This window comes from Pristiophorus japonicus, chromosome 15 (genome assembly GCF_044704955.1).
Source record: "Pristiophorus japonicus isolate sPriJap1 chromosome 15, sPriJap1.hap1, whole genome shotgun sequence".
NCBI classification, from domain to species: Eukaryota; Metazoa; Chordata; class Chondrichthyes; family Pristiophoridae; genus Pristiophorus; species Pristiophorus japonicus.
Window position 1 is genome coordinate 32,052,839 of NC_091991.1, and position 26,203 is coordinate 32,079,041.

The window sequence follows — 26,203 nt, forward strand, 5'->3', positions numbered from 1 at the left end:
CCACTCTATCTAGGCCCCTTGTAATTTTATACACCTCAATCAAGTCTCCCCTCAGCCTCCTCTGTTCCAAAGAAAATGACCCCAGTCTGTCCAATCTTTTCTCTCAGCTACAATTCTCCAGTCCTGGCTACATCCTCGTAAATCTCCTCTGCGCTTAAGCTGTGACATGTTGATTATTAAGTTTTTTCTGTCGCCTGGGTTACTTTCCTCTGTCTGCCTCTTCATCCTGAGCTGGTGGATGTTAGCTGCCAATCATTATCTTACTGACCTTGTGTATATCTGCTCCTATTCCTTGTGCCATTCCTTCAGCTTCTGTTTGATTCACCCTTTCTGTAGCATTTGCAGCTTATACTATCCTCCGCTTAGCATGATACCTTTGAAAACCCATTCTATACTTTCTTTGCTCCCATCTTCTGGTAGAGCTGTTTCCATTGCTTCAACAATATCCACATTTTCAACAGCTGCATGTTATCCTTTATCAGGACAGATCGTTTTTTGTCACTTCAAGTGATTTCTAGTTCTCCTGAAGCTCTTCTAGTATTTTCCATTCAATTCCCACCATTTTAAACTCTTCCTAATGTGTACATTTCAAAAGAGGAATTCTGAGATTTCACTAACTTGACCCCACCCTCCCTGGTTGCACATGCCTCAGTGCGTACGTTCTACATTTTCCGTAATCTCTTATCAATATTTATTATCCGAACTTGTCCTTGCCGTATGTTCTTTTTAGATGCTTTTAACAGTAGTTTTGTTGATATGATTCACTGTTCCCGGACACATGTGCCAAGATATGTTTTGCTCAGCTTCCTCCGTTGTGGGCCTCGTGGTGCCAAACACACTAAAGGGCTGATTTGCTGCCGACTCGTGCGTCGTGAGGTTCCTTGGATGCCTTGAACTGCCGTTGGAAAATCACAAGCCCGCTCTCCACCATTTTCCAATGCTCTCTTGCAAGGTCCAGGAGAATCTACTCCTGGAGCTCCACGTTAAGGATTTTGAGCACCGAATATTCAAACCTGTTAAATGTTCCTTTTGTGTCTTCCTGTGTTTAGACCACCAGCAGAAATAAAGTGCTTGTCATGGAGTTTTGTTCATGTGGAAGCCTGTATACCGTTCTGGAAGAGGCAGGGAATGCATTTGGCCTACCAGAATCGGAGTTCCTGATAGTATTGCGAGATGTGGGTACGTTCCCGATGATTTGCCAACCTGCCAAGTGTTTTATTTTTTGGCTTGAATGAAAGTTGGAATGAATATGCTAATTCCCGCGTGTGAAAGCAATATTAAAAACAATCTTATTGTTGTGAGGTAAGGTGATCAAGTATTCTGTTGTGTGGATCCATCTGTTGATTCTGTCTCTCCTCCTCCTGCCCTCAGCAATTGGCAAACCATTCTATACCAATGTTTGGTAATATTTTAAAAAAGTCAGAGTTTTGGGCTATTTTAATTTAATTAAATTTCTGAGGGCACTAGTATTTTTTTTACTTGATCCGGTTCCTGTGTCTGCTTACTTTTATGACAATCCTAATTTATTTTGTCCACCCCTCCTCCTGAAGCCATTGACTCCCTCACTGAGGCTTGATCCTGCAATTACTCCTCTCTCTCTCGCCAAATAATTCACCTGCGACCATTGACAGTGAATGCCGCCAATCGAATCTGGCACTGTCCTCCTCCAGTGCCCACCTGCACATCAGATGGGGAATCACTGTACAGCAATCTGACTCCCCTGTGACTGATTGTAGTACCCCTACTACTGCCATGACTGTGATCAACTACCCCAGCACAGAGAGAGGCAAACATGTGACCTTCCTGATTATGTCTGTCTCAGAGGGCTGTGGATCCCGAATCGTTGAGTCTATTCAAGGCTGAGGTAGATAGATTTTTGGACTCCAGGGGAATTAAGGAATGTGGTGATCAGGCGGAAAAGTGGAGTTAAGGTAGAAGATCAGCCATGATCGTATTGAATGGCGGAGCAGGCTCGAGGGGCCGTTTGGCCTACTCCTGCTCCAAGTTCTTATGTTCTTGTATTCTAATTGGAGACTTTACCTTTGAGGCATTGAAATCCTTTTGCTTTTTATATTTATTTATAGACATTTTTATATGTAAAAGCTAGGTTGGCTAATCTCTAGTAGCTGGCTTAAAAACACAGCTTTGGAGTAAGTTATTCTGACCAAAATTCTTGCTGTGGGTCGGAGTTCAGAACAGACAGTCAGTTTAGTGGAGGTATAGGATAACCATCAATGTAAAGTAAGTGTATAAATAAATAATAATAGGAACGAGTAAGATTAGGGATTTATTATTGCTGAGCAAGATGATTTTCGGGTATTTGACTCACTGCAGACTTTGACCCTATATTGATATTGTGTGTTTTTTTTAAATGGAAAACTTTTGTGCTTCCTATCTCTTTGATTGCTTAAAACAATGGTTGTTAGCTTCCAGAATCTGATGGGTGTTTAATATGCATCATTCCGAAGTGAGGGTGGTGAGCACTACATTTAGTCCAGTCAGGATTATAACTTATCCTTGGCTCATATAAACCCTGAAAAGGGAAGATTGTTGAAAAAGATACAGATTTTTGCTTCTGGGAGCTGCTGTGAAACCGTTGAGACAGATAGAGAAAGTAGTTCTATTTAAAACCTTGAGAAGTGCAACGAACCTCTTCGATATCAATGTGTGTGTGATGGTGGAAACCACTCTGCTTCCGCACTTGACTTGAATCTCAAAAGCAAAATACTGCGGATGCTGGAACATGAAATAAAAACAGAAAATGCTGGAAATCTCTAAAATGCAGGTCAGGCAGCATCTGTGGAGAGAAAAAGAGTTATCGTTTCAGGTCGATGACTCTTTGTCAGAAAAGAACAGATTCTTAAGGAGCACTGAAAGGGAGGGGAAGAAAGAACAAAAGGGAAAGTCTGTGATAGGGTGGAAGGCAGGAGAGATTAGAGCGACAAAAAGGATGATGGGCCAAATTGAAATGGTAATGACAGAAGTTAGAAAAAAGGTTAGTCTAGATAGGGTGTGAATGGCGGGATAATGACCAGCTGCCATTGGAGACAAAGAGAAAAAATATATAAGATTGTGGGGGGCGGGTGGGGTGGCTGCAACGTGCCTAAACGAAAGATGAGGTGCTGTTCCTCGAGCTTGCGTGAACTTCATTGGAACAGTGTAGGAGGTCGAGGACGGAGAGGTCAGAGTGGGAGTGGAGCGGGGAATTAAAGTGACAGGCTTTAAGGTCATGCTTACGGACTGAACGGGGGTGCTCTGCAAAGCTTGAATCTATATTGACTTGAATCTCAATGCTCTTCCAACAGTGGCCGGCATGAACCACCTACGAGGGAATGGAATAGTCCACAGAGACATCAAGCCTGGAAACATCATGCGCGTGATCGGGGAGGATGGACAGTCGGTTTACAAACTCACCGACTTTGGAGCAGCCAGAGAGTTGGACGATGACGAGCAGTTTGTTTCGCTTTATGGAACCGAGGAGTATTTAGTAAGGACCAACTCTTTATACTTTAAGAATTCAAGTACGTATTTATATTTTGGAGTCAACAGTTGGATTCCAAACCGAAGGTCAAATCGTAGCCACGATCATACTAGACTTGCCTGTTCTTTTTTGGGGCTACCTTAGATTCTTGGTCCTCTACCTGTGTCATCGGGTAGGTGGTGGTTTGAACAGGAACAGGAGGAGGCCATTTAGCCTCTCGAGCCTGTTCACCCATTCAATGAGGTCACGACTGATTGACCTAACTCCATATACCCACCTTTGGCCCAGATTCCTTAATACTTTTGGTTAACAAATATCAGTCACCGATTTATAATTAACAATTGATCAAGCATCAATTGCCGTTAGCGGAAGAGAATTCCAAATTTCTACCACCCTTTGTGTAGAAGTGTTTCCTAATTTCATTCCTGAAAGGTCTGGCTCTAATTTTTAGACTATGCCCCCTGGTCTTAGACTCCCCAACCGGGGGAAATAGTTTCTCTCTCTCTCTACCTTATCTGTTTCCCGTAATATCTTGAAACCTTCAATTAAATCACCCCTTAACCTTCTAAATTCCAGGGACTACAACCCTAGTATTTTCTCCTTGTAATTTAATCCCTGGAGTCTGGGTATCATTCTGGTAAACTATGCTGCACTCCCTCAAAGATCAATATATCCTTCCTGAGGTATGCTGCCCAGAACTGCTCTCAGTGCTCCAAGTCTGGTCTTACCAGGGCTTTGTACAACTGTAGCTGTAGGTGGCCTGTTTGCAGATCCTGTCAATGCTGTCATTAGCTGGCCTCCCAAGAGGGATGCCACTCAGATCAGATTTATCCTTCTCCATCTCTTTCTCCACCCCCCCCCCCCCAAGAAATACCACTGCTTATGCTTGGTGTTGTCTTCGATTGGGAACTGGGGTTTGTGTTGACCGAGCTGAGCTCTTCTGGGACAGCAGCTGCGATGTGAATGTTGGGGGAGGATGGATTGGTTTGGTTCGGCTCTGACGGCCTCTGCAGTCCAATAATCTGCTGACATTCATTGGATGAGATTCTGAGGGTGACTGACACTTGTAAAACCATTGTCCGCCAAGGATTCGACATCTTCAAGTGGGCAGAAATTTGAGGGGGATTTAAAAAAAAATAAATACATGAGAAATATGATTTTGAAAATGCTGACATTTACTTCAGCATCTGTACGGTATGGTGGCACATTTTGAGATCCAAGTCAACACTACATTATATCCGGGAAAACATTACAAATGAGGAAAGGCACCAATATCTGTCACTTGATATTAATCTAACTTGAAATTGGCTTCATTCAACCGGTGGAGTTGCTTTGATGGAGGATTGAAGCTGATTGTTTTGCGATTTCAATATTCTGTGATTCATTTTCGTGTTGCTTGCAGAAAGGTTGAGGCTCTCATTGTCTGATGAAACTGGCGTGTGAAAGAACTGTCAATGTGGCATGCTTTTCACTGCAAGATACAGGCTATTAAACCTCATGGAGGAATGGGGTATTAAACCTCAAGGAAGGGATAGAGCTCTAAAAGAACATAATTCCAAAGAATTGTGTTTCCCGGCACTCAAGCTCTGAATTTTCTGACTTGAAGAAATTAGATATGATTAAATATAAATTTTTATATCTATATAACAAAGATAACTGCAATTGATTAATATTTATGGAATTAGTCATCGAGGGCTATTGTCCTTTTATAAGTAGATGTGTCCTCCAGTCTAGCCAAGAACATCTGACTAGAGAAGTAACAAAATCTGATTAGCATCCAGATATGTATGAGCGAGCAGTATTGAGGAAGCCTCAGCAGAAAATGTACGGAGCCACTGTTGACCTGTGGAGTATCGGAGTCACGTTTTACCATGCAGCTACAGGCAGTCTCCCATTCAGGCCGTTCGAGGGACCCCGCAGGAACAAGGAAGTCATGTGAGTTCATGGACTGGATTTTCGGCTTTGATGTTTTTTGGGGCGGTATAGTTTGCGCCTCAGTAAGTAAGTTTGGGCAGCTGGGCCCTGAGTCGGGGCGTAGCGCTAAAGGTGATGTTGCACACGTCTCTCAGGGCATAGAGATGGGAAACTCTTAAACCCCCCCCTCCCCCCCAAAAAAAACCATAAAAACATTGTCCACGCCACCACAACATAAATCGCAAAAAAGAATGTAAAGAAAAAGCAATCGCACTTACCTTAGGAGTCAATTACTTGCCTCTCCGCCATCGGCATCGTCTGACCGCCCTGATTTTCCAGGCGGTCAGTGCAAGACGCACTTTGGGGCGTATGAGTCGGGCAAGAGTCCAAACTCGCACCGGTGTCGCAACCAAGGACAGTTCTTCCGGGCGGTGCTGCTCCGCGCCACAGCAAAACCAGACCCGAGGATCGCTGCAGGACGCTGGAGGCTGACCGCCCGGCCAAAAGTCCTCACCAACACCATAGCCGTCACTCTGGGGCAAAAAAGGGACTGGAGAGTAGCCGAAAATCCTCCCCCATATCTTTCTATTGCATCTCCGTGCGACCCTCTCCACAGAGTGCTGCATGGCCTCACCCCTCCCTATCTCTGTAATCTCCTCCAGCCCCACAACCCCCCCCGAGATGTCTGCGCCCCTCTTGCCCTCTTGAGCGACCCTGATTATAATCGCTGAACCATCGGTGGCTATGCCTTCTGTTGTCAGGGCCCCAAGTTCTGGAACTCTCTGCCGAAACCTCTCCGCCTCTTTGCTCCTTCAAGACGCTCCTTAAAACCTACCTCTTTGACCAAGCTCCGCTAATTTCTACTTATGCGGCTCGGTGTCAAATTTTTTATCTGCTGTGAAGCGCCTTGGGATGTTATTGTTTGCTGTTGGGGCCAATGGATAGTGTTCATCGCAATGTTGGTGTCGTTTAATTTCACCAAAAGAACTGCTCCATTTCTCCTGTGCTCTTGAATCATTTTTGAAAATACTAATGCACAATCCAGAATCCTTGACTGCTGAGATCAAACTGGACATTGTCACAGCTGAGAATGTGGCATTAAAATACTTTTGAGTTTGAATGAGCAAAACTCGAGTAGTTCGAGAGAGAGAGAGAGAGAGAGAGAGATATTTGCTATTACAAAGTCATTTTAAAAGTTCGGGGAAATTCCTCTCCGACCCATCTAGACGATCGAAACGAGTTCAGGAGATCACTCTGGCCATTAAATTCCTTACAGTCCCTGATTATAACTATATTGAACGTGAACAAACTTCCCGTTGCATTCTACAGTTAGGAATAAATACAGTTTATAAATATTTTAAACATAGACGACGGAGGCAACGGACGACAATCTCCATTTCTCTTCCTAAAACCCTTGCGACCGTTGTCTCCACTTTCAAAAGGCATCCTTAAAGCCGACCTTTAGGATCATGTCTTTGCTCACGCTACATCCTGGTACCTGTTGAAGCACCTTGGGATCTTTCTGACATTAAATGTACTGCACACATAGTGTGGCTGTTGCGAGTGCACATTTGTGTCTTTGCAAAATATTCTAAATTCTGCTGAATTAGTTTCGCCATGTGTTGTATTTTAGGTACAAAATAATCACAGAAAAACCCCTGGGAACAATATCTGGGGTTCAGAAATCAGAAAATGGGCCAATAGACTGGCATCATGAATTGCCTTTGTCTTGTAACCTTTCCAGGTAAGTCTGCTCTTGAAAAATGTTGGTTTACACTTTGATAATATATTGCATATTTGTATATGATCAGTGACCTTACAGCTGTGTGAAATTAATAAAGTGGGGGGGGGGGGTACATTTACATAATCTCGGGGTCCTTGATGGTTGCTTTAGATTTAGCAGAGGCTGTATTTCGATGGAGGTGAAAAATAGGTCAGCTGAATTTAGTTCTAAATTCTGTCTTCTGAGCAATGCTTAAATAACAAGAATTGTGTTTTTTTAATAAGTATTTATTTGTTCCCCTTATCCCTCCTGTGGCCTCCCCGTGCTTTATGCTGTTTCCAGCCAAAAGACGCAAATGCAATTTAGTCTCTGGCCTCTGCAAATGCCAAATTTTATATCCGTCCTCTCCCCCATGACTCTCGGATGGATTCCGCCCCACCCATCAGTGGCTATCATCGTCTACATCATTTTCACGTTTGTCCTCATCTGGTGCCACCTCGAAACTCCACCTCCCTGGGCGGCCTAGCCTGCTGGGAAATTGGGAGATTTCACGAGTGCCCCCCCACCACCCCCGCTGTATCTTTTCCTGTGAGAATCCTGATGAATCCCATGCTTTTAGTGTGCTGTATCCTTTCGGAATTCAACGGCCTTTTTTTTGTGTTGTATTGAGTTAAAAATGTTTTTAAAAATTCTATAAAATTCCCCCCCCCCAAAATTGCCAACATGTTTACCTGCCCGAACTGCACATACACCTACATTACAGAAAAGATGGGATTGCACTAGAAGGGGTACAGAGGAGATTTACAAAGATGTTGCGAGGACTGGAAAACTTTAGCTATGAGGAACGATTCGATAGGCTGGGGTTATTTTCCTTAGAACACAGGAGGCTGAGGGGAGATTTAATTGAGGTGTATAAAATTAGAATGCGTTTATTTGAACTAATAAGATGGCCACTGTGTCTCTGGCTCTTGATTATCACATGACCGATTGGTCCCCTTGGAGGATAAGCCACACCTTTAAGTTTCTCTGTAATGTATAAATGGAATAGCCCAGCCCAAGTTCTGGCTGACTTTGCAAATTGTAATTTGATCCATTCTGACTTCAGAAGCCAGAGGACAGATCTCGAACAACCCAACAAAAACCACCAAGTTCCAGCCAAAGCCCCTTACCCCAGTGTAAGTGCTGCCTCTCCCAGCCAAAGGCCATTACCCTAGCGCAGGTGCATCCCTCCCCCCGTCACCATAGATGGGGCATTGTGTGCGTCACGGATTGTTCACAGATTTATTGGGTATGAAGTGAATAGTGACAGTGTCATGACTTCTGGATTTCATCCACTCCAACAATATTCCTGACTCACGAGCTTTTCGAGAAAATTGATCTGTCTTTCCCGAGTTCCCTATCTTCCCCCCCCCCCCTAACCCGCCCCAATGTGTCTCTCTCTTCCCCACCCCTTGAGCAGCCCGTGTACTAACCCGCACCAATTCAAGATCACCCATCACCCCTGTGATTTCTGACCATTATTGGCTCCCAGTTAAATAACGCCTTGATTTCAAAATTCTCGTCCTTGTTTACAAATCGCTCCATGGCCTTGCCCCTTCCTATCTCAGTAATCTCTTTCAGCCTCACAGCCCCACAAAGATGTTTGCGCTCCTCAAATTCTGGCCTCTTGAACATTCCTCATTATAACTGCTCAACCATCGGTGGACGTGCCTTGAGCTGCCTGGGCCCTAAGCTCTGGAACTCCCTTCCTAAACCTCTCTGCCTCTCTACCTCTCTTTCCTCCTTTTAAGACGCTCTTTAAAACTTACCTCTTTAAACAAGCTTTTGGTCATCTGCCTTAATTTCTTCTTCTGTGGCTCGGTGTCAAATTTATCTGTTTGTCTTATAACACTGGTGTGAAGCACCTTGGGACATTTTACTATGTTAAAGGCGCTATATAAATAAAAGTTATTATTATGACTACATTACAGCAAGTCATTGGCTGTAAATGCTTTGGGAAGCCCTGAGTTCATGAAAAGTGCTGTATATATGCAAGTCTTTCTTTCTATTTTGTTCACTGTCAGTAGGCCTCTTGAATTATTGTATGTGAAAGAAAGAAAGACTTACATTTATATAGCACCTTTCACGACGACCAAATGTCTCAAAGCGCTTTTCAGCCAATTAAGTACTTTTTGAAGTGTAGTCACTGTTGTAATGTAAGGCACTATATCCTGTGGGGCAGGAATGTCATTCAAATCATGATTCCTATTGATAATTAAGTAGAAAATGGAATGGAAATAATATTGGGGGGAAAAAAAATGTTTTTTTTTGTCATTATTGTAAAGTAATAGGTTTAGAAACAGCAAGACATTTTGCTGCTCTTTCTCTCCCTAGAGGCCTGCAGTCTATGTTGACACCTATCCTGGCAAACATCCTTGAAGCTGATCAAGAGAAGTGCTGGGGTTTTGATCAGTTTTTTGCAGAAACCAACGATGTTCTGCACAGAATAGTGATTCACGTCTTCTCTCTGCAGCAAGTCACACTGCACAAGATTTACATTCAGAGCTACAACACGTATGTATATTGTTTAAAGTCTGAGCATCCTGTACTTGGTGCATGATCGTGCATGTTTCTAGCTATAGAACTCTGTTCACAATTCTTTGCACACTGAACTAGAGCTTAGTTCCAAGGAATGTGTGTAAAATATGTTGTAATACAGAATTTCCCCTGGCTGAGTAGTCGAGAACCAGTCTCGTGATAAGGGGTCGGCCATTTAGGACTGAGATGAAGAGAAATGGCTTCATTCAGAAGGTGGTGAATCTGTGGAATTCTCTACTCCAGAGGGCTGTGGAGGCTCAGTCATTGAGCATATTGAAGACAGGGATCGATAGATTTTTGGATATTAGGGGAATCAAGGGACGTGGGGATAGTGCAGGAAAATGGAGTTGAGGTCGAAGATAAGCCATGATCTTATTGAATGGCGGAGCAGGTTCGAGGGGCCGAATGGCCTACTCCTAATTCTTCTGTTCTTAATTGAAAATGTTTTGTGACCGTTTAATTAGTAAGTACACTATTTAGACTAGCGAGGTCTCTTTGCCAATGGTTAACAATCCATTTAGATAGGAGAAGTTGACATCAAAACAAACTTGGCCTTCATGAGCTGTGCTTTCTCCTGGCCAGTTACTAAGCTGGATTGATAATCATCATCATAGGCAGTCCCTTGGGGTTGAGGATGACTTGCTTCCACACTAAAAATGAATACTCAGGTGACTGATGAACTAATTTTAAACTGTGGAAGATGCCTTTGCATGAATTCTTTTAACGTTGCACACTAACCACCGCACAGGCTTGACGGAGCAAGGTCTAGGTCCAATGGCAAGGGGATCCAAGATGACTGGAGACCAGTACTGGATTGATAGTACCGTGGAGATATCTGCCTTCTAAGTTGCCCCTCCTCCCACAGTCTAGAGATGCCTGGAACAGGATTCGTAGTATGAATTGGTATTAATTAGACAATGTCTAATTGTTTTGTTTTAAATTATTAATTTCAAGAAATGTGACCACCCTTTTCAGAGTTTGAAACTGACTGCAACTTCGGGATTTGGCCCATGTGCAGGCGCATGTGGAAATCCTGGAGTTATGGTTAGTCGCTCTGAAACACCACCCCCCCCCCCCCCCCCCCCAATAGAGCCGGCAATCTGTTATCACCCAAATCATTGAAACTGATGATTGCTTCAGCTCTTCGCAGTAATTATGCTGTTCAATTTCCCACTAAAAGTTAGACCCAAAGGGATTAGATGTAACTGGGGTTTTGACAATGTATTGACTGCTAAACAAATGTTAAGGGCCTGAAAAAGTAATTTAATTTTGTGCAACATCAAATTTGTCCATTTTAATAAAAAGTAATATTTCACAAAACATTTTTTTTTAAGTTTGCCCATTTTTATTTCAGGTTTGCAGCTTCCCCATGCGAGAGCACCAATCATTTGCTCTAACTATTTAAAAATGTTAGAATTTTCAGAGCTAGTTTACTTGTTCGCTGAGCATTTTGCCTGTTAGACAGCCTGTTGATGTAACGGCAGCTCAGCCAAGGGGATCGTCACTAACCTGCGCTGAATTGAATTGAAGGTCGGAAAACCCGAAGTTTTCGATTAAGGGATTGTGCGGATCCTTGTGTGGAGCGCACTTTGGGGCCAGCGGCAAGCGTCTTCGCTTCACTGCTGACTGCAAATTCCGAGCCAATATGTGTAATATATATATTCTGTGTGTATAAGTAATATATAGGGGCTGAGTTTACGGGCGGAGGCTTCCCGTGGGCGGATGCCTCGTACGCGTCCGTGGGGGCTGCAAATTATGGCCCATTATGTACTGGCTGATATCTTGTGGACATTGGGAGTGAAGACCAATGTTGTGTTGTGTTCAGGTGAAGTGGGGTTAGTGAGCAGGTGAATAATTGGACCAAAGCATGTACATGTAATTCAGTCGTTATTTTAAAGTCATATTGTGCCCTTATTTCTAATAATACTTAGTTTTGCTATTGAACTATAAAATCCTACAGCAATTTGAGAAGTAAGAGTTTGTCGGAGTTTCCCTGCTGTACGGGCTGAGGAGCTGGGAGATACAAAACAAACGGCGCAACAGTGCCACCACTGCCGGGCAGGTGTAATTACAACAGGACAACTTTACATGGGCAGATTCCATCGGCCCTATTTTGGCCACCATTCTGCACCTTTTTTTTGGCGTCTGCTGTTTTTTTTTGGAGCAGATCTAAATCTGCAAATTTTGCCAAGGTTTCTGCGCCATCTTTTTGTGCCGGCTGCCGCCAGTGCCATTTCTGGCCATTTAAGCGAGTTTGGCCAACTAGGATTTTTTCAAAAATGGTGCAATGCACCATTCTGAAAAACCGTACCTGCACTTAAGCAAATCGGCACAGAGGAGAAAATCATTGTTTTAGCGGCGTTCAGGTAGGTTTTGGAGGGAGGGAAGTTTTTTTGCTGAGGGATAGGATAGGAGAGGCACCGGCGGAGGGGGTCGGGGGGGGGGGGGGGCCATTCTGCCTGGGATAGCACCAGGGGAGGACCATTCAGCCCGGGATTGCAGCGGCACTGGGAGAGGGAGGCCATTCGGTCTGGGATAGCAGCAGCACCGGGGGTCTACAAAAAAGTGGTAACCTAATGTGTAGAATTACTTTCATTTTATTAGGCCTGTTCCATCTAAAAATCTAAAATTAAAGAAATAAATATTAGAGTCTGATAGTTTGTCACTACAATCTTCCAATAAACTGAAGTAAAGAGATCTTGGCAACGGTACATATAATAGCTACCTGCATCTGTCTTGCCGCACCTTGTATGTTTCACTTTGCAGCTTCAGTCCTTCAGTGCATCCCTCGTTACCCTGACGACCTCAGTTTTTCGGCACAGACCTTAAGCTCCAACCCAGAGCGTAAGGACAATGTGCGCCACTCCAAAATGAACGTTTATTCCGGCAAAACTTGCAACTTTCTTTTGGCACAGTCAGCCACTAAAAAATAGAATGTACCTCTATAACTGCGCCAAAAATCGGCCATGTGGAAAAATGGCCACCATATATATAGGAATTCATGATGAGAGAAAACATGAAATATGCACAGACAGAAGATATTGGCGTCCTGCGGCAATTATATGCACTTTGTGGATGTGGTGTATTTGGACTTCCAGAAGGCATTTGACAAGGTTCCACATAAAAGGTTACTGCACAAGATAAAAGTTCACGGGGTTGGGGGTAATATATTAGCATGGATAGAGGATTGGCTAACTAACAGAAAATAGAGAATCGGGATAAATGCTTTATTCTCTGGTTGGCAACCAGTAACTAGTGGGGGGCCTCAGGGATCAGTGCTGGGACCCCAATTATTTACAATCTATATTAACGACTTGGAAGGGGCCAAGTTTGCTGACGATACAAAGATGGGAGGAAAAGCAACGTGTGAGAGGACACACAAAATCTGCAAAAAGACATAAACAGGCTAAGTGAGTGGGCAAAAATTTGGCAGATGGAGTATAATGTTGGTAAGTGTGAGGTCATGCACTTTGGCAGAAAAAAAATCAAAGAGCAAGTTATTATTTAAATGGAGAAAGATTGCAAAGTGCCGCAGTACAGCGGGACCTGGGATACTTGTGCATGAAACGCAAAAGGATAACGCAGGTACAGCAAGTGATCAGGAAGGGCAATGGAATTTTGACCTTTATTGCAAAGGGGATGGAGTATAAAAACAGGCAAGTCTTGCTACAGCTATATAAGGTATTGGTGAGGCCACACCTGGAATACTGCGTGCAGTTTTGGTTTCCATATTTATGAAAGGATATACTTGCTTTGGAGGCAGTTCAGAGAAGGTTCACTAGGTTGATTCTGAGGATGAGGGGGTTGACTTATGAGGAAAGGTTGAGTAGTTTGGGCCTCTACTCATTGGAATTCAGAAGAATGGGAGGTGATCTTATCGAAATGTATCAGATTATGAGGGGGCTTGACAAGGTGGATGCAGAGAGGATGTTTCCATTGATGGGGGAGATTAGAACTAGAGGGCATGATCTTAGAATAAGGGGCTGCCCATTTAAAACAGAGATGAGGAAAAATTTATTCTCTTGGAGGGTTGTAAATCTGTGGAATTTGCTGCCACAGAGAGCTGTGGAAGCTGGGACATTGAATAAATTTAAGACACAAATAGACAGTTTCTTAAACGATATGGGGTTATGGGGAGCGGGCAGGGAAATGGAGCTGAGTCCATGATTAGATCAGCCGTGATTTACTGAATGGCGGAGCAGGCTCAAGGGGCCGTATGGCCTATTCCTGTTCTTATTTCTTATGTTCTTATGTCTCCAACTGTCCTGAGAATTAATGAAATAATGTGGATTCTTATTTAACGCTAGCTTTGTTATTTTTGTTCCAGTTTTACATTACCTGCAGATGAAATTTTGACTTCTGCCCTGCAATTAAACTGTATATATATTCATAGTTTTGTCATTTTCTTTACAGAGCCCACATATTTTGCGACTTGGTGTACAAACAGACTGAGATTGCACCCCAGCTTCAAGAACTGATTTTTGAGGGCCGACCCCTTGAGCTGGAACCCACTATACAAGCTCACAACTTCCCTAAAACCTCTGAGGAAAACCCTCTGATACTTGTGAGCAGAGAAGCTGTGAATACAGTGGGATTGATCTTCCAGGAGCGTATGTTTATCCATGTTGGCTCATCTGTGTTTTTTAGCTAAAAGCTCAGTTTATAGAAGATTTCTTTTTACTAACGGGAGTTGGAAACCAATTAGTGCCTTTTTAAACATTGTACAAGCTTCTGTAATTAGAGTTAAGGAAGGACAATCAACTGTGGCATAACTAATGGGAATTTAAAAACTTGGAATGAATACAGAAATACATGTGAGATCGCCATTCTGTCTATAACTCTACTGTGTACAGTTTTGGTCATCTTTCCTGAGGAAGAATATACTTGCCTTAGAGGGAATGTAATAAAGGTTCACTGGACTGATTCCTGGGATGAGGGAATTGTCCTATGAGGAGAGATTGAGTAGACTAGGCCTATGTTCCCTAGAGTTTAGAAGAATGCGAGGTCATCTCATTGAAACATATACATTTTTTAAAGAGCTTGACAGGGTAGATGCTGGGAGACTTTCCCCTGGCTTAGGAGTCTAGAACCAGGAGTCAAAGTCTCGGGATAAGGGGTCGGCCATTTAGGACTGAGATGAGGAGGAATTGCTTCACTCAAATGATTGTGAATCTTTGGACTTCTCTACCCCAAAGAGCTGTGGATGCTCAGTCGTTAAGTATATTTAAAGCAGATCGAAAGTTTTTTGGATACTAAGGGAATCGAAGGATATGGGGATAGTGCGGGAATGTGGAGTTGAGGTCGAAGATCAGCCATAATCTCATTGAATGGCGGAGCAGGCTCAAAGGGCCAAATAGCCTCATCCTGCTTCTGTTATGTTCTTAATCTTAACCGCTGTTAACAGGGAACTAAATCTAAATTCTATTTGCTAACATCTAGATCTGTACTGTACAAACCTTTAACTGTAGGTTGAATTAATTAGTTTACCACAGCAATAGCAGCATCATAAAATCCATCTTTATATCCAAAAGGCTCTTTATCCAGATATTAATGTAGCATAAGCCGTTGGCTTTTTCATTATAAGCTTATATCACTGTTGGGTGTTCATTCGGGGGCAACCCTTGCTGCTATTTCACTTCCCCAATATTACTGATGGACTCCTCACTTACACAGTCAGCACAATGTGAGGATATGACAGTCATTTGGACAAAGGAGGAGACAAAATTAATGATGGATAATATACAGCACGTAAGAAATGGAGATCATACACACATTTTGCAATCATTATATCGCTTTGGTTCTATATTGGCCGATATCTCCATTCCTCTGACTTCATCCACTTGTCCATCCCCTTTCCCCCATTATTGGCAGACGTGCTTTCAGCCATGCTCTGAAATCCTCTCCCTAACTCTCTGCCTTTTCACCTTCCTCTTCTTCATTTAAGACCCTCCATCAAAACCATTTCTTTGACCAAGCTTTGGGTCACCCTCCCAATCTTTTCCTTTTCTGGTTCAACATTTGTTTTTTTTCTTGCGCCTCTGTGCAGGGCCTTGGGATGTTTTTCTATGTTAAGGGTGTTCGATAGGTGCAAGTTCTAGTTCTAGTAGTAATAAACCAAGTTGGTACCAGAATCATGTCTGTATTCGTCTGTGACCATCCATTACACCGAAAATCAAGTCATCTTTTCTATTGCAGCGTCAATTCCAAAGTTACATCCTCGTTACGATTTGGACCTTGATGCCTCCTGCACAAAGGTTAGGATTGTTTTGATTTTGTTTTCTTTTAAACTGTAATTAAGGAATCCTGCAAACTTTAACACTCCAAGAAATGCAGAGAAAATGACAAACTGGATACTCTGTTTTCTGTCGTAGAATGTTAAAGATGTTGTCTGTCAAGCACAGAAAATAGCCTCCTCACTCTTGCATTATCAGGAATTGGTGCGGAAGGGTGTTCGGTGGTCAATGTAAGTAAATTGGTTTCTCTATTACAAAGACACATCAGAAATTTTATTTTATTTTATTAATTATCTTCCTCATATTTAAAACCAGAGTCATTTTCTTGGCAAGCTTTAGAAATCCTGTTATTTTAGGAGCACATTGTGTCATCCAATCATGTTATTTTAACAATGCTCTGTATTATACACTAACTCTTGACTTTCTCCCTTGACTTTTTCTGCATCGTTGATATTTATATTAGGCCACAAGCTCTGGAAGTCCCTCCACAAACCTTTCCACCTCTCCACCTTTTAAGATGCTGCTTAAAACCAACCTCTGCGGCCAAGCCCAGTCGTAATGTCTCCTCCTTTGGCTTGGGGTCATTTTTTGTCTGATTACGCTCCTGTGAAGCACATTGGGACTTTTTAACAACGTTAAAGGCACCATATAACTACAAGTGGTGAGAATGTGGAACTCGCTACCACAGGGAGTGGTTGAAGCGAATAGTATAGATGCATTTAAGGGGAGGCTAGATAAGCATATGAGGGAGAAGGGAATAGAGGATTATATATAGATTTAGATGAGGAAAAACAGGATTGGATTGGAGCATAAACGCCGGCATGGACTGGTTGGGCCGAATGGCCTGTTTCTAAGCAAGTTGTTACGCTGCACGCACAAACATGACTATTTAATAATGTAGTACCAACTTGTTTTTAAGTGGGAAGCATGAGATTTATTTCTTGAGACACTTTTTAATCATTCCTGATATACTTGGACCATTTATTTCTGCCTTGCAAGACAAAAAGTGCTGCTTGGACATTCAAGGAGATTCGAAGATATCTAGAACTATTGCAGATAAAGATATTCTTGAGCAGCTAGAAAGATGCTGAAACTGCATGACAGCTTTATAGCAGTCACTGTATTGGTTGTCCGTGAACTGGCTTTACAATCATCACTTCATTGTGCAAGAGAAAATCTGTTGATTGTGGCACTTCTAAATTTACCTGAAAAACAGAAATAAAATTATTGGGGAGAAAGGGGTTTCCTGGCACTTGATGGCCACTCCAATTCTCTTGTCACCTGCCACTTGACTACAACTTGACATTGTGTGAATTCTATTCAAGTTCTCAAGATTGAAGAAATAGCATTTGAAAGAAAAGATAAGGACTTGTATTTACCTTTCATGACCTTGGGTCGTCGCAAAGATGAAGTCGATGAAGTACTTTTGAAGTGTAGTCACTGTTGTAATGTAGGAAACACGGCAGCCAATTTGCACACAGCAAGCTCCCACAAACACCAATGTGATGATGACTAGATAACATATTGTGTTCTTCTAATGCTATTGATTGAGGGATAAATATTGACCAGGACACCGGGGAGAACTCTCCTACTCTTCTTTGAAATAGTACCATGGAGTCTTTTACATCCGCTCGAGAGAAAGATGGAACCTCTGTTTAATGTTTCATCTGAAAGACGGCACCTCCGACAGTGCAACTCTCCCTCAGCCCTGCACTGGAGTGCCAGCATGGATTTCTGTGCTCAAGTCTTTGAAGTGTTCAAGGCTGACACTATTCTGCTCAAAAGGCTCGAAGGGATTTAAACAAAAGACAAACAAAATTGTGTGTCCAGTTACTCTTGTAAATATCTTGGGCTGTCAAGCACCCAAAAGTCCTCCCGCTTATCCACCATCCTTCACTTGCCACCAGTTCCACACGGGGGAAAATCCAGCCATGAAGCAGAACTTAGTATCCATTCCCTTCCTCTTTTGAGTTCTGCTATCTTGGAGATCTCTTCCAGCCATATGTCTCTGCACATCCCATGGAGTCCTTGTTCTCCACTCCACCATCAGTGGCAGCTCCTTTACCCGCTTTAATCTCGCCTCTACCCCGGACTACTGCTTTGTTATCTTCCTCCTTGCTGCCCAAAGTCTCCTTGAGACCCTTCCCTTTGACTGTACTTTCACCCTTCTCAATCTCTTTTCCTGCTTCCTGCTCAGTGTCTCTCTGTTTGGCCACCAGCCTGGAAGAGCTCTGAGATGTACATAAGAACATAAGAAATAGGAGCAGGAGTAGGCCACATGGCCCCTCGAGCCTGCTCTGCCATTCAATAAGATCATGGCTGATCTAAAATTCGCCTCAACTCTACTTCCCCATAACTCTGGACTCCCCTATAGTTCAAGAATCTGTCTATCTCAGCCTTGAATATATTCAATGACTCAGACGCCACAGCTCTCTGTAGAAGAGAATTCCAAAGATTCACGACCCTCTGAGAAGAAATTCCTCCTCATCTCCGTCTTAAATGGGTGGCCCCTTATTCTAAAACTATGCCCCCTACTTCTAGATTCCCCCACGAGGGGAAATATCCTCTCTGCATCCATCCTGTCAAGCCCCTTCAGAATCTTATATGTTTCAATAAGATCACCTCTCATTCTTCTAAACTCCAATGAGTATAGGCGCAACCTGCTGAACCTTTCCTTGTAAGACAGCCCCTGCCCCTGCCCCTGTACCTATGCACATGAGCGATTTAGAAATGAAAGTTGTTGTGGGCTCAAAGGCCACTTCAGGTAAGTAGAAAGTGAAGCACCTTGAATGTTCTTGTTGTAGATTGAGGTCCCCAGAATAGTGAGGATTACAGAGCAACGCCAGGCATTGACTGAACGAGAAGAAACCGTGGCTTTAATCCCACTCTCTGATCAGTTCTGACGTGTCCAAAACGATGGACACCCATATTTGCTAATGCATTTGAGTCCATTGAATTGGTGCAACAGATAAATGGACTCGTTGGACTAAAACAGTAGCTTCAGCACCTGACTCTGCCTTACTTTAAAGTCATCAATAGCTTCTGTTGCCATGGAATACAGAGGAAAAATTGACCCAGGTTCTGTCCACCCCACTGCTTCCTACCCCCCCCTACCCCGAATCATAACCTTGCAAGTGTCTGAAACACTACCTGAAATGGTGGTAGAGGCAGAAAACCTCACCACATTTCAAAAGTATTTGGATATGCACCTGAAGTGCCATAACCTACAAGGCTTCAGACCAAGAACTAGAATAGCTGGATAGCTTTTTGTCGGCCAGCACCGACACAATGGATCGAATGGCCTCCCTCTGCTGTAAATTTCTATGATTCTATGAAGTGTGTGCTCACAGATTGCCAATAATGCGTGTATTCTGCCAATAGACTTGAATTCTAACTCGTACATTTACTCCACTAGTCGAATCATCATGGACAATTTTCGTGAAACTTTGCATAAGAAGACTGAAGTGATTCTGAAGCTAAACTTCTGCATCACTACTGTTGAAAGAGCCAGAAATCTGTGAGTATCAATGTCGCTGTTATAATCAGTACACATTGTGTATTGGTGTCACGGAGTGCCCAACCCCTTTTCATTTAGGACCCTTCAAGCCAGCAGAGGAGAGTTTTGAAACTAGGTATTGGAGGTAATAGGTTGTGGAGTCTCGGCCATTGCTTCACCCAGTCTCCCCTGAGATGTAAATTTAAAAGTGATTGTTTTTTTTAAAAAAAACAGATATTTAATGAGTCTTAAAATGCATATCCTAACTCACCCACCATCCCTGTGCTCGCTGACCTACATTGACTCCCAGTTAAGCAATGCCTCGATTTTAAAATTCTCATCCTTGTTTTCAAATCCCTCCATGGCCTTGCCGCTCCCTATCTCTGTAATCTGCTCCAGCCCCACAAGCCCCTGAGATATCGGCGCTCCTCAAATTCTGGCCTCTTGAGCATCCCTGATTGTAATCGCTCCACCATTGGCGACCGTGCCTTCTGTTGCCAAGGCCCTAAACTCTGGAATTCCTTCCCTAAACCTCTCCACCTCGCTACCTCTTTTTCCTCCTTTAATAAGCTCCTTAATCCCTACCTCTTTGACCAAGCTTTTGGTCACCTGTCCTAATATCTCCTTATGTGGCTCAGTGTCAAATTTTGTTTTATCCTGTGAAGCGCCTTGAGATGTTTTACTAGTACCAAATAAATGCTAGTTGTTGTAGAATTGAGGAATAATGTATGACATTTTATTGAATACATTTCCTGTAAGTTTTGACAAACTGTTGAATATTAGATGTTACTCTTATGATAACACTAAGCTCCGGTGCTACGTATTTCGGACATAATTTCCAGCCATGCGTGTCGTACAGTTTTGTGATTTGAATGAAGGCTATTAGACTTCTGCTCCAACTGCACTGTTTATTTTGCCTTTATTGTAAATGCGACTCACACGTGCAAATTATATAGACGGTACATTAATGCTCCTTGGTCAGATATTGCTTTTGATGAAAAGCAAGACCTCTGTCATGATTTTCACCAGCACCTTGCAGCGAAAATTCGTCTCGGGCAGTGGCGCAAAGTGGGCGGTATCGGATTGGCCGCTCGTTACACCTAATATCCAGTTCCATTGACAGCAGTGAAGCTGAATACCTTGAGAAGTTGGTGGCGAGCTACGTTATACAACTGAGTGGCTTGCTAGGCTATTTCAGAGGGGCAGTTAAGAGTCAGCCACATTGCCGTGGGTCTGGAGTCACATGTAGGCCAGACCGGGTAAGGACAGCAGATTTCGCTTTCCTTACGAACATTAGTGAACCAGATGGGTTTTTACCACAGTTTCATGGTCACCATTTTCTAGCTGCTTCTTCCAGATTTATATAATTAACTGAATTTAAATTCCCCAGTGGCGGGATTTGAACCCGTGTCTCTTGATCATTAGTTCAGGCTTCTGGATTACTAGTCCAGTAACATAACCACTATGCCACCGTACCCCAAGTAGCTGATAGAAGACCTCTTATCGGGATTCTCTCTGTGCTTTTTTTCAAATACAATTTTAACACAGCTGGTTGGGAGAGATCTCAGCAAAATACTATGTCAGACCTGTGCTAATTCGTCTTTTTGGTTGTGCACCTTGCATACTTGATAGATACACCAGTTTGCTTCAGACAACCATCCTGCCAGCAGAACTGGATGAAATTCCAGAAATTCACAACAAGCTTCTACGTGTAAGTACATTATTTCTTGAAAATCAAATAACAGGCTGTCTTAACTCTGATTGCTTGTCCAATAAGATGTGACCAGAATAATTTCAATTTGAGTTTTCTGTGTATTTTTGTGGGCATTTCTTAAGGACTTTCTAATATGTATGTTATTACACCACACACCATATGCACTTTATTTAAACAAATTATGAACTAATGTACAAAGAGAAAACTATTTGCTTTTATTTATTCAGTGGATAGCACTCTTGCCTCTTTTTAGTCAGAAGGTTGTGGGTTTAGGTCCCACTTCATAGACTTGAGCACAAAAATCTAGGCTGACACTCCCAATGCAGTACTGAGGGAGTGTTGCACTGTCGGAGATGCTCTTTTTCGGATGAGACCAAGGCCTCGTCTGCTCTCTCAGGTGGACGTAAAAGATCCCTTGGCACTATTTCGAAGATGAGCAGGGGAGATATCCCTGATGTCCTGGACAATATTTATCCCTCAACCAACATCAGTACGAGGGGAAGCTTGCAGGGAACATTAAGACGGACTGCAAAAGTTTCTATAGATATGTAAAGAGAAAAAGGTTAGTAAAGACAAACATAGGTCCTCTGCAGTCAGAATCAGGGGAAGTCATAACTGGGAACAAAGAAATGGCAGACCAGTTGAACAAGTACTTTGGTTCGGTATTCACTGAGGAGGACACAAACAACCTTCCGGATATAAAAGGGGTCAGAGGGTCTAGTAAGAAGGAGGAACTGAGGGAAGTCCTTATTAGTCGGGAAATTGCTGGGATTGAAGGCCGATAAATCCCCAGGGCCTGATGGACTGCATCCCAGAGTACTTAAGGAGGTGGCCTTGGAAATAGCGGCTGCATTGACAGTCATTTTCCAACATTCCATAGACTCTGGATCAGTTCCTATGGAGTGGAGGGTAGCCAATGTAACCCCACTTTTTAAAAAAGGAGGGAGAGAGAAAACAGGGAATTATAGACCAGTCAGCCTGACATTGGTAGTGGATAAAATGATGGAATCAATTATTAAGGATGTCATAGCAGCGCATTTGGAAAGAGGTGACATGATAGGTCCAAGTCAGCATGGATTTGTGAAAGGGAAATCATGCTTGACAAATCTTCTGGAATTTTTTGAGGATGTTTCCAGTAGAGTGGACAAGGGAGAACCAGTTGATGTGGTGTATTTGGATTTTCAGAAGGCTTTCGACAAGGTCCCACAAGAGATTAATGTGAAAAGTTAAAGCACATGGGATTGGGGGTAGTGTGCTGATGTGAATTGAGAACTGGTTGGCAGACAGGAAGCAAAGAGTAGGAGTAAATGGGTACTTTTCAGAATGGCAGGCAGTGACTAGTGGGGTACCGCAAGGTTCTGTGCTGGGGCCCCAGCTGTTTACATTGTACATTAATGATTTAGACGAGGGGATTAAATGTAGTATCTCCAAATTTGCGGATGACACTAAGTTGGGTGGCAGTGTGAGCTGCGAGGAGGATGCTATGAGGCTGCAGAGTGACTTGGATAGGTTAGGTGAGTGGGCAAATGCATGGCAGATGAAGTATAATGTGGATAAATGTGAGATTATCCACTTTGGTGGTAAAAACAGAGAGACAGACTATTATCTGAATGGTGACAGATTAGGAAAAGGGGAGGTGCAACGAGACCTGGGTGTCATGGTACATCAGTCATTGAAGGTTGGCATGCAGGTACAGCAGGCGGTTAAGAAAGCAAATGGCATGTTGACCTTCATAGCGAGGGGATTTGAGTACAGGGGCAGGGAGGTGTTACTACAGTTGTACAGGGCCTTGGTGAGGCCACACCTGGAGTATTGTGTACAGTTTTGGTCTCCTAACTTGAGGAAGGACGTTCTTGCTATTGAGGGAGTGCAGCGAAGGTTCGCCAGACTGATTCCCGGGATGGTGGGACTGACCTATCAAGAAAGACTGGATCAACTGGGCTTGTATTCACTGGAGTTCAGAAGAATGAGAGGGGATCTCATAGAAACGTTTACAATTCTGATGGGTTCAGACAGGTTAGATGCAGGAAGAATGTTCCCAATGTTGGGGAAGTCCAGAACCAGGGATCACAGTCTAAGGATAAGGGGTAAGCCATTTAGGACCGAGATGAGGAGAAACTTCTTCACCCAGAGAGTGGTGAACCTGTGGAATTCTCTACCACAGAAAGTTGTTGAGGCCAATTCACTAAATATATTCAAAAAAGGATTTAGATGTAGTCCTTACTACTAGGGGGATCAAGGGGTATGGTGAGAAAGCAGGAATGGGGTACTAAAGTTGCATGTTCAGCCATGAACTCATTGAATGGCGGTGCAGGCTCGAAGGGCCGAATGGCCTACTCCTGCACCTATTTTCTATGTTTCTATGAACACAGATTATCTGGTCATTATCTCATTGTGGGAGCTTGCTGTGCGCAAATTGACTGCTGCGTTTCCTACATTACCACGGTGACTGTACTTCCAAAGTACTGTAAAGCGCTTTGGGAAGTCCTGAGGTTGTGAATACAATTCTTTCTTTTATCCAGTGAGCAGACCCAGTTTAGAAATACATTTAGGACTCGCAGTTTGCAAATTATTCAGAGTGACTGGGTAGATTTTTGTTTCTACTTCCTGGGCCAAAGTATTGCCTGAAAAAAGTAACTTCAAGCAGCTTGAATTTCTCTAAAAGACTAGAGCTATGTTTTCCCCTTCTTCCCTCCAGAAGCAGATTAAAAAAGACTACTTATCGAACCTAATCACACTAAGCTGCCTGAAGTGACTTTTGTCAACAAATATGTACAGGGATTTTCAGTTAATAGAATTATATGAGGATCTCAAACTGCAGTATTTTCTATATTTTAATACAGATGGAGACTTCGGAGCCGAAATTGCCCCCCGCCCAAAACAGACACTTCACCCCGTTTTGTGTGCTTTTTACCGCCGTGGTGGTTGAGGTTGCCTCTTGAGCGAAATTCTGCTCTTGGCCTTTTTTAAACTCTGATCCGGAAGTTGCTCGTAATGGGAGCGGAAACTCGGCGGTGGCAGAACTTGTTGGTGTGGAGTGTGCAGGGATGAAGTCAACACTGCGCCGTGTCACCATGGCTCTCCACGTCTCTTAAAGGGAAGAGCCTACGCGATTTTAAAACTTCGGGCCACCAGGGAGGGTTTTTGGCCGGGCCAGCAGCCTGGCATCCAAGAGGGGGTGCCAGGCTGCCTATTGGTGGCCCGGCCGAACCTGGGGGCATAATTGTCGGGCCGACATGAAAAAAAAACATGGTCGCAGCAGCAGTGCGCCCTCCCCTTTAAGGGGAGCCGTGCCGCCATTGCAGAAGGCCACAGCCTCACTGGACCACCGGGAAAAAGCTCGTTTTGGCATCGCCGGGCGGGCCGAAGATTTTCGCGGCAGAATTTTGCCGTCGGGGTAGATCAACGGTGCACTTAACACGGATCAGCAGCAGCGGAGTGATAGGTGGGGGAATGGGTCACTGCCGGGATAACACGGGAGTGGAATTTTGATAATGGCGGCCATTACACGAAAAGTCGGCGGCCCTTGCACTCCGCAACGTGGCCACTGCTTTCCTGTGTTAATGAAAGGGGAAATTTCGGCCCCTTCATGTTTGTAAGTTGATAATGCGTGACATCTTGATTGTCACATTCCCTGTAGGTATATATTTGAATATTACAGAATGACTTCCTGCCTATCTTTTCTTTTCCTTCTGCCCTGCTGTCAATCTGTGTTGGGTTTTAGATATCGGTCTCCCTCAGTCACACTTTACCTGTTTAAAACTGTTGTGTAGTTGGCAGGTTCTTTGGAATCCATAAACCACAATTTGAAGGACATTGAAGGCACGTTTTTGCCCAGTAGCCAGCTGTCAGATCATTGGACATATCAAGAAGGGACACATCCAGAAGACAAAAAGTATGCGTAAATTTCCAAACCCTTGCGTGCTTCTTTGGTTTTGCGTTTGGCAGGAGCTGCCAATCAATTCATACAAGTCAAAAATGTATTTTCTTTTTTCAGTACTGAAAAACTTCAGGTTCTTCTGGACTTGATAACTGGCATCTATTATCAGTTCAAAAAGGATAAAGCAATGCACAGTAAGTAGGCACACTTTTTATACATTGAAGCAGGGTAATTGAGGGGCTGGGACAAGGTCACAAACATGGGCAGGTGGATGTAGGGGTGGGAGGGGGAAGGTCAGGAACTTGGGCTGGGTTGGGGGGGGGAGGGGGTGGAGAAGCTCTTAACCCTTGAGAGTGAGCATTGTCTGTTCCAAGTGAGCTCTCTTCTGTCTGGCGTCGGCAGTCAGAATGGCTCGAATTACACTTTGCACAGATTATGTCGGCAGATATTAAATTTTTAAAAATAATTAAATAAATCTGGAGTTTTAAAAGGCTGTTATTGATACTACCAGATTGTCATAAAAACCCATCTGGTTCACTAATGTCTTTTTAAGAAAAAAAATCTGCTGTCTGACCTCTGACTCCAGACCCTCAGCAATGTGATTGACTCTTCACTACCCTCTAAAATGGCCTAGTAAGCCACTCAGTTGTGTTCCAGAAGGCGGCTCACCACCATCTTCTCGAGTGCAATTATGGATGGGCAATAAATGCTGGCCTTGCTGGTGACGCTCCCATCCCGTGAATGAAAAGAAAACAGGGAGGCAAATGCACCGAGAAACCGAAATGAATTCCAATGTTGCAAGGTTTGATTTTCACAATTGAAGCCACTTGCATAATTCAGGAACAGAAATAAATTCATTTTTTCCATGCTTCTGTTTTTGTTTTCAAATCACTCTATTGGCTTGCCTCTCCTGTCTCTGTAGCCTCCTCTGGCCCTACGAGCCTTCGAGATCTCTGTGCTCTTCCAATTCTGACCTCTTGCACATGCCTGATTTTAATTGCTCTACCATTGGCGGCTGTACCTTCTGTTGCTGAGATCCTAAGCTCTGGAATTCTCTCCCTAAACTTCTCCACCCCTCTACACTTCTCTCCTCCTTTAAGATGCTTCTTAAAAGCCTACCTCTTTGTCTAAGCTTTTGGTCATCTGTCCTGATATCTCCTTATGTGGCTCAATGTCAAATCTTAT

General features: G+C 43.4%; 1 protein-coding gene across 1 annotated transcript in view; it reads left to right on the top strand.

Annotated features, from left to right (window-relative positions):
• tbk1 (TANK-binding kinase 1) overlaps window positions 1-26,203 on the top strand; it is a 64,550-nt gene that overhangs the window by 15,960 nt on the left and 22,387 nt on the right. The window contains exons 4-15 of the mRNA XM_070900287.1: window positions 1,050-1,179; window positions 3,306-3,487; window positions 5,256-5,416; window positions 7,029-7,139; window positions 9,492-9,671; window positions 14,109-14,305; window positions 15,891-15,949; window positions 16,067-16,158; window positions 19,344-19,445; window positions 21,057-21,135; window positions 24,912-25,033; window positions 25,136-25,212. Of these exons, the coding sequence (XP_070756388.1) occupies window positions 1,050-1,179; window positions 3,306-3,487; window positions 5,256-5,416; window positions 7,029-7,139; window positions 9,492-9,671; window positions 14,109-14,305; window positions 15,891-15,949; window positions 16,067-16,158; window positions 19,344-19,445; window positions 21,057-21,135; window positions 24,912-25,033; window positions 25,136-25,212 (1,492 nt within the window). The remainder of the gene's footprint in view (window positions 1-1,049; window positions 1,180-3,305; window positions 3,488-5,255; window positions 5,417-7,028; window positions 7,140-9,491; window positions 9,672-14,108; window positions 14,306-15,890; window positions 15,950-16,066; window positions 16,159-19,343; window positions 19,446-21,056; window positions 21,136-24,911; window positions 25,034-25,135; window positions 25,213-26,203) is intronic.